Raw genomic sequence first — 7358 nt, 5'->3', positions numbered from 1 at the left:
CACACACACACATTTCTCTGTCATGCAAGGAACAAACTGCACTGGTTATTTATGGAGAACCTCCTCGCTTTGTCGAGCGCTGGAGTTCATATGCAAGTTTTGGTCCCATGCGTGCAGGTGCAAGGGTCTGTGTAGACTAGAGTGAGACTAGAGTGCTGCCTGGTAGTAGTGCCTAGCTAGCTAGCTCTGAAGAGTGAAGAAGCCAGACTTGTTTCCAATCCAAGGTGATCTTGGGACATGACAATGGCGGCCGGGAGAGATCAGAGGGTGGAAGGGGTGAGGCAGTACAACAGGTCCAAGGTGCCCCGCCTGAGATGGACGCCCGATCTCCACCGCTGCTTCGTCCACGCCATACACACTCTTGGAGGCCAGTACAGTACGTATAGGCAGCAAGCATGCCCCTCTAAGCTCACTTCATCTCTTTGCTTTGCTTGCTTTCTCTCTCGTTTGTGCTGTGTTCAAGCTTGGCTAGGTGTTGCTAATTATCTGCTGTTATTTTGCTTGTGCAATGCGTGCGGATGATTCAGGGGCTACACCTAAGAGGGTTTTGCAGCTGATGGGGGTGGCAGGGCTCACCATATCTCATGTCAAGAGCCATCTACAGGTTTGCATGCGCTTGACGATGCTTACTGGTCTTTTTATACAATGTTATCCTCTCTTGCTGTGTGGTTGATATGCGGTGCGTGCTTGTTAAAAACAGATGTACAGGAACATGAGGGGTAATGATCTTGACATGATGCAAGGTATGCGCTACTAGTATGAGATGATTGATCATTTTCCTATAATCATCATCAAGTTTGGTTTGTGCTTTATCTATAAAGCGGGGCGAGAGCCTGTTTCTAGAGAATCGTCATGAACTTTTTACGAGATGATTAACCTTTTTCTTTGACAGGTTAGTTAGGCTACCATGAGCTAGATTAGGCTATCCAACTAATGCTAACCTAATTAACCCGTCAAAGAAAACAACATGCAGTTTTCCTCTCTTCTGCTGACAACGCAACAATAAGCTAGCTGCTACACGAGAAGCACGTCATTAGGCTCATTCTCATGTCATAGATACATGTGCATGCATGCCTGGCACACTTCTAAACAGCCATCTGCACATTCTTTGTGTCCTAAAGAAAAGCCACCATTAATTAAATGGCAAGCAAAAAATGCTACAAGAAGGTGGTACTTATATTCTCCATGCATGCATGCATGCATGCATGCAGCAATGAGCCAAAAGCCTAAGCAGTTCTACCAATCTCTGTTCTTGTGATGGCCAGGCATTCAGCAAATGGATCAGGAGCACACATTCGCAGGAGGAAGCATGGAAGTTTGGACAGATATGCAGCAAGTTCATCATCATGGTGAGTACCGCGATGGACCCTATTGCCGGTGCCACTCTCCAAAGCATACAAAGGGGTCACTGCTCCACCACCCCCAACTGAAAAGGTCATTGCCTTTCCTCTCTTACTCTTTTGATCCATGTTTTGCCAATATCCCTAGCCCATCAGTCACATCATGAACCATTCCTTGATTCTTTCACCTCTTCCCCTCTCACATGACTGAATGAATGAATGCATGATGACAAGGGAACAGCAACACCTGTGTTGACACTGCACAAACTTTGCATTCCTTCTGCATGCTTGCTGCATGAGGGCTCCATCGCATGCATATTCCTACCTAGGATGCCTAGAGATGCATACTGTGCTCATGTTTGGTACATGGGCGTCTGCATGCCTACAAGTAGAAAGTGAGGTAGCTTTCAGAGACTGTAGTATACTGGCGCACTCTGGTAGGAATATCCAGAGTAAAGAATTATTGACCAGCCTACTTTGGTCACATCATCACTGCCTCTTTTTTCTCATTAGTATTTTAAAAAATTAATTTCCCTTTAGAAACTACACTATTGGTTTGGCTTACATTTCTTTCCAAAATTTATGGCTTCACTCAGCTCCCTAGATAATCATATCTGAGATCCCTTTACCCTCAATCCAGTTTTTATAACCCAAAAAACGCTTCTGGAATTTTTCGAAAAAACTTACATATTTGTTTAAATTGGCATCAAATTGTTATACTTATTTTAACAGCGCTGACGAAAAAGTACTCCCTCCATTTCAAAATATTTGAAGTTTCAGGTTTCTCCTAAGTCAAGCATGTATAAGTGGTAAAGTCTATTGAAAAATATAGCAACATCTGAAACTCCAAATCAGTTTTTCATTAGATTCATAGTAAATCATACTTTCATACTGAGTAAAACTGTGTCTACCATAGCTTGCCACAAAACTTGTTTAGGCTCGTCAAACTTTTAACGGTTTAAAAGTTATTAAAAAATATGAAATAAATATGGGAGCATCTCTCTAATGTAACAAGATGATCCCGCGGAGGGATTGTTAAAATATGCATTTATGTGTCCTCGGCAAAAATAACAAACATTTCAGCTCACTGCGACATAAATATATACTGAACTATTTTTTTCTTTCCAGGACACATACAGTAGTATTTTTATAATCCCTCCGTTGGATCTTGTTATATTATAGATGTGATGTTTTAGCAGGATTTTTGAGAATATTTCATATTGTATATATTTGATGTTGTAGATAATAATATATATTTTATATACATGGTCAAACTTAAAGAAGTTTGACTTAGGACAATGATAGAATTTCAAATATTTCGAAACGGAGGGAGTAATATTTTTATGTTTACACAGTCGGCAAATTCCTTACCAGGCTCACCTCACCACTCAGGCATGTAAACTCTACCAACAAGTAATGGAATCACTATGTTGGTTATATTTGCAAACCTGGAGGCCAAAGGCCATGGAATAGACCTACTCTTTTCTGTTTTCTACTAATAACTATCTCACCGTACAATTTGAAAATATGACATTTTCAATATGTATCTGTGCTTAATAATCAACTAGCAATGGTATTACATTACGCGTTCCAAATTAAACTGAAGAAAAGTAATCATGCCACCATGCAGGCCATCCGAGATGGAGACCGCACACGAGGCAGGAGCGAGCCCCCAGGAAAACTTGGCCAGGGGCCAAGGAATATGCGAGAGGGACGTGACATCGGGCGCGTACGGCCTCGCCGCTGCAGGCCAAGCATACTACTACAACTCCCACTGCATGCAGACGACGACGACGACGCACGAGCAGGGCCACCACCTGCCGCCGCGCTCCCGGACATGGCAGCGCACACCTGCAGCAGGCGGTGGTGGCGAACAATCCGCTCGCCCCGGCTGCACGCCCGCGCCGCGGGAGACGGAGCGGGACCTCGCCGCGCCGAGGCGTGGTGGTGGTGGTGACCTCGCGCCCTACTGCGAGGTAGCATAGCCGTCTACTTGCCCGTCTCGTCTCGCTGAGCCCGGCCCACCGCTGCAAAAGCGCTTGGGACGAGTCGCATGCGCGAGCGGCGCGTGGATCCTTGTGGCCCATCGAGCCTCGCGTCGCCGGTCGCCATGCATGCCCTTGTACCAGTTGGTCGCTGGGTCGATCGATACGCGGCAGCGTGCGTGCGTGCGTGCACTGAGGCACTGACAGAAGTGCTGCGTTTTGCAGGAGCGGGGCGGTGAGCTAGTCCACGGCCACCACGGTATCGCGCCGGCGAGCCACAGAAGGCCGAGGGAGGCGGCGGCGGCGGAGCGGGCCGACGGCGGGCTGTCTCTGTCGTTGGCGCTGGAGCTGGACTCGGGGCGCCTCGGCGGGCGCAGCGTGGGGCAGTGCCGCGCCGACGTCAGCGAGCAGGGCAGCTTCCTGACGTCGTCGTCGGCGAGTCTCAGCGGCTCCTGCTCGGGGCGGTGCCGCGGCGGAGTTAGCCTGGACCTGTCCCTTTCGCTGTACAACTGACTCCGGCTAGCTAGCGAGGGATCGAAAGTATGTATGCGGGTTTCCAAGAGATGGCGTACGTATTGGTGTACCGATCCTCCTGTGTGTGTGTACATTTGGACGTTTGGAGCTTCACTCCGATGCAAATTTCCTCGCGGGCGGGCCGCGGTCACCGCGCGCGTGCACGTCGCGCACCGGCACTAGTGGCGCGTGCTCTGCTCCCCTGGGCTGCGGCTCCCCGCTCCCGCCCCGCGCTGTGGGCACGCAACACGTGGAGCGCGAGTTCCACCAGCATAGGGATAGCAATGGAAGAGAGGAGTGAAAATTATTTTTGCGGGTAAAGTGGGTATTTATTCCTCAAAAATAGCGTTACAGTCAGCTAATAGAAGCTCTTTGACACTCTCTGGAACCTAGTGCAATCAACAAGCGGTGCTACATCTAGATCTCTCTACATTTGTTAGACTATGAACAACACTATTTTGATTACGATATATTTTCAGCGAGACAAACCCACAAGCTACACGAGCTTCTTGATCTCTGTCATCAAATGTCCATAGGCAGACCGGTCAAGCGAATCATCCGTCAATGCAGCAATAGCAACTGAGTTATCTGACTGGATCACCATTGATAGATCAGAGCATTGCACACTCATAGATGAAAGCTGCTATACACACGACGAAATTGCAGACCACGCATGCACGATCCAATGTGGCAGCCCCAGCAGCGAGCGTACATGCAGAAGGCAATTTGTTTTTTCTGTTGACTGATGCATGCACAGTGTATCGTTCACATGTCGTGTAATCTGTGTTGTCTGTGAAGCCATTTCGCTCATAGATACCCCTTCAAGAATCATGCTAACCTCCGCTTTCAGGGCATCTTTACAATGGAACAAACATCTGTAAGCTCAGAAAATTACTGAGCTATCGGAGTTTCGGAGAACTATACGAGTGCCTGCCTCACCAGGCTCTTTCACGTAGTAGTTATAGTGGAAGAGAGGAGTAATTAGCTGGCCTTTCCTGTAAATCTCCTCTTTGTTTTTGTGAGGCCACGAAATCACTATATATAACAATAAAATAAAGGCACCCCTTGCGAAAAAAGGCACCCTTAGCAAAAGTCACTCATGTGACAAATGACGAAGTGGCCGACTTGTCGCAATTACAGAGTTTTGGTGAAATTTCTTTTCATACGCAGAGGAGATTGATGGGTCTACTTATGTTTTCTTTCATTGATTTAATTTTTTAAAATGATATATCTCTCATACTGTACGTCCAAATCATAAAATATTTTCACATTTGTGTTTCTAGCGTCGAGATCTTTTAGACTATATCTCATGTTGATAGGTTTCAACGAATTTTGTTGACAAAAGTTATGCTCTAAAACTGTCCAAATTTGTGCTTCAAAACTGCACTAACTAGTGCTTCCAAAACTATACTAACTGTTCTTCACTTTCAAGAAAGCACAGTTGTGCATTTTTACGCGAGAAGCACATCTATGCTTCACTTCTTGTGGAAGCACAATTTTCCTTTTGCACATGTGGAGCGCAATTGTGTTTCACTTTGGGGAAGCACAGAAGCACAACTGTACTCTCATGCAGAAGCACAATTATGCTTCACTTTTCTGGGAAAACACGGTCGTGCTTTTTCACGTGAGAAACACAATTATGCTCCAAACGAAAGCACAACTATACTCCATACCCCTAACATGAAAAAGGTGAAATAATCGAACAAATAGAAGGAAAAAATCATAAAATTAGGAAAAGGGGGGAAAAGAAAAAGAGAAACCCCGAAAAAACTAGAAAATAGCGTTCTGGTGGGAGAAGCACTAATGTGCGACACGTGGCAACACTGGGTCACGCCACTTGGTATGGGGGCACTCCCGCGCTAGCCATGGGCTGACATTCGCAAATGCACTCTCAAACTGAAAATAGTCCATGGATAAAGTAAAGTCGGGGAATTTTAAGAAAACATTACAAATTTGAAACATATCTATGAATTTGAAAAAAATACAAGAATCTGAAAGAAGTTCGTGAATTTGAAACAATAGTTCTCGAATTAGACATAAATTCATGAATTTAAATAGATATTTGTGATTATTTTTTAAAATAATGAATTTGAAAATTGTTCACAGATTTCTAAAAAAATAAAAAAAAAAGTGGAAATAAAAATAAGATAAATAAGAAACAAAAAAGCAAAAATTCTGGTCAAAAAATAGAAATGAAAAGAAGAACATCAAAAGCTTCCCAAAACTGGATGAGCTTGTATTTTTTTTATCAGATGACTCGGATGGGCTGTCTATTTGGCGGCACCTCTATTTTGGGAGCAACTAGTTAACGAGCGGTTCGGGAGCGCTCCGCGCGTGACAAGTGTCGCGCGCAGAGCGCTCCCGCAAGGGAAAACCAGTTGTGCGGTTGGTTCCCGGTTTTCCCTTTCCGGTTTCTGGTTTGGTGCGTTTTGCAGTTTGATCCTCGAACTACCTGAATTTTCCGTTTTCCCTTTCCGCGCGAAAACACAAAAAAATACCGGTTCGCGCGGTTGGTTCCCTTTTTACCTTTCCCGTTTCTCTTTTTGTTCCCATTATATTTCCGGGTAATGGAGATTTATGGGGTAGTTACGGGCGGGGACTAACAACACTATCAAATGTCACCTTTCAAGTAAAGAAAAAAACAACTTTTTAATGTAAAAAAGCAGTCTTCAGAATCATTCAATCGTGCGGCGCGTTGTACATCGTCGTGTGGCATGGCGCCTCCGGCGCGGGTGAACCTCCGGCTCACCTTCGGCTCGTTTAATTTTCATAAACATCTTGAAGGGGGGGCATAGGTCGAAGTGCGTGTTGGTCGTGCGGCGCGTTGTACGTCGTCGTGTGGCACGGCGCCTCCGGCGCGAGGGAACCTCCGGCTCGCCTTCGGCTCGTTTAATTTTCATAAACATCTTGAAGGGGGGCATAGGTCAAAGTGTGTGTTGGTCGTGCGGCGCGTTGGTCGTGCGGCGTGCTGGTTCATGCGGCGCGTGTTTAATTTTTATATAGCAGGTTGTGCTGAAGGCACGGGTTTGAAGCATGTGTTTAAAGCATGTGCTAAAGTTTGTGCTGAACGTTGTGCTGAAGGCACGGGTTTGAAGTAATTGCAGTCACGTCTGTTTACGAGCTAGGTTTGTGCGTGCACTCACATGTGTGTATACTACGAAGGCATTGGTATGTTGCCTGCGGAGGCACGGGTTTGAAGCATGTGAAGTCACGTGTGCGTAGGAGCTAGCCACGGTTGAGGCATTCTTGGTATGTGTGTGTGTGGATATTACCCGGAGGCATGGTGACCCAGGGTTTGGTGGCACAAAGGCCATTTAACCTCTGGAGCCACGGAAGGGTGGTCTCCAGAGTCACGCGTAAGGCTATGTGTGTGTGTGGATATTGCCCGGAGGCATGGTGACCCAGGGTTTGGTGGCACAAAGGCCATTTCACCTCTGGAGCCATGGGAGGGTGGTCTCCAGAGTCACGCGTAAGGTTGTGTGTGTGTGTGGATATTGCGCGGAGGCATGATGACCCAGGG

General features: G+C 46.3%; 1 protein-coding gene across 1 annotated transcript; it reads left to right on the top strand.

Annotated features, from left to right (window-relative positions):
- The first annotated feature begins 61 nt into the window (after positions 1-61).
- Positions 62-3838, top strand: LOC119353195. Its single transcript, XM_037619791.1, has 6 exons — positions 62-376; positions 528-604; positions 701-743; positions 1266-1434; positions 2971-3316; positions 3551-3838. The coding sequence occupies exons 1-6, from the start codon at positions 238-240 to the stop codon at positions 3836-3838; spliced, it is 1062 nt and encodes a 353-aa protein (XP_037475688.1). The 5' UTR covers positions 62-237.
- Positions 3839-7358: the final 3520 nt, after the last annotated feature.

Source organism: Triticum dicoccoides, chromosome 1A (assembly GCF_002162155.2).
Source record: "Triticum dicoccoides isolate Atlit2015 ecotype Zavitan chromosome 1A, WEW_v2.0, whole genome shotgun sequence".
NCBI classification, from domain to species: Eukaryota; Viridiplantae; Streptophyta; class Magnoliopsida; order Poales; family Poaceae; genus Triticum; species Triticum dicoccoides.
This window is presented reverse-complemented; position numbering and strand designations above follow the sequence as displayed.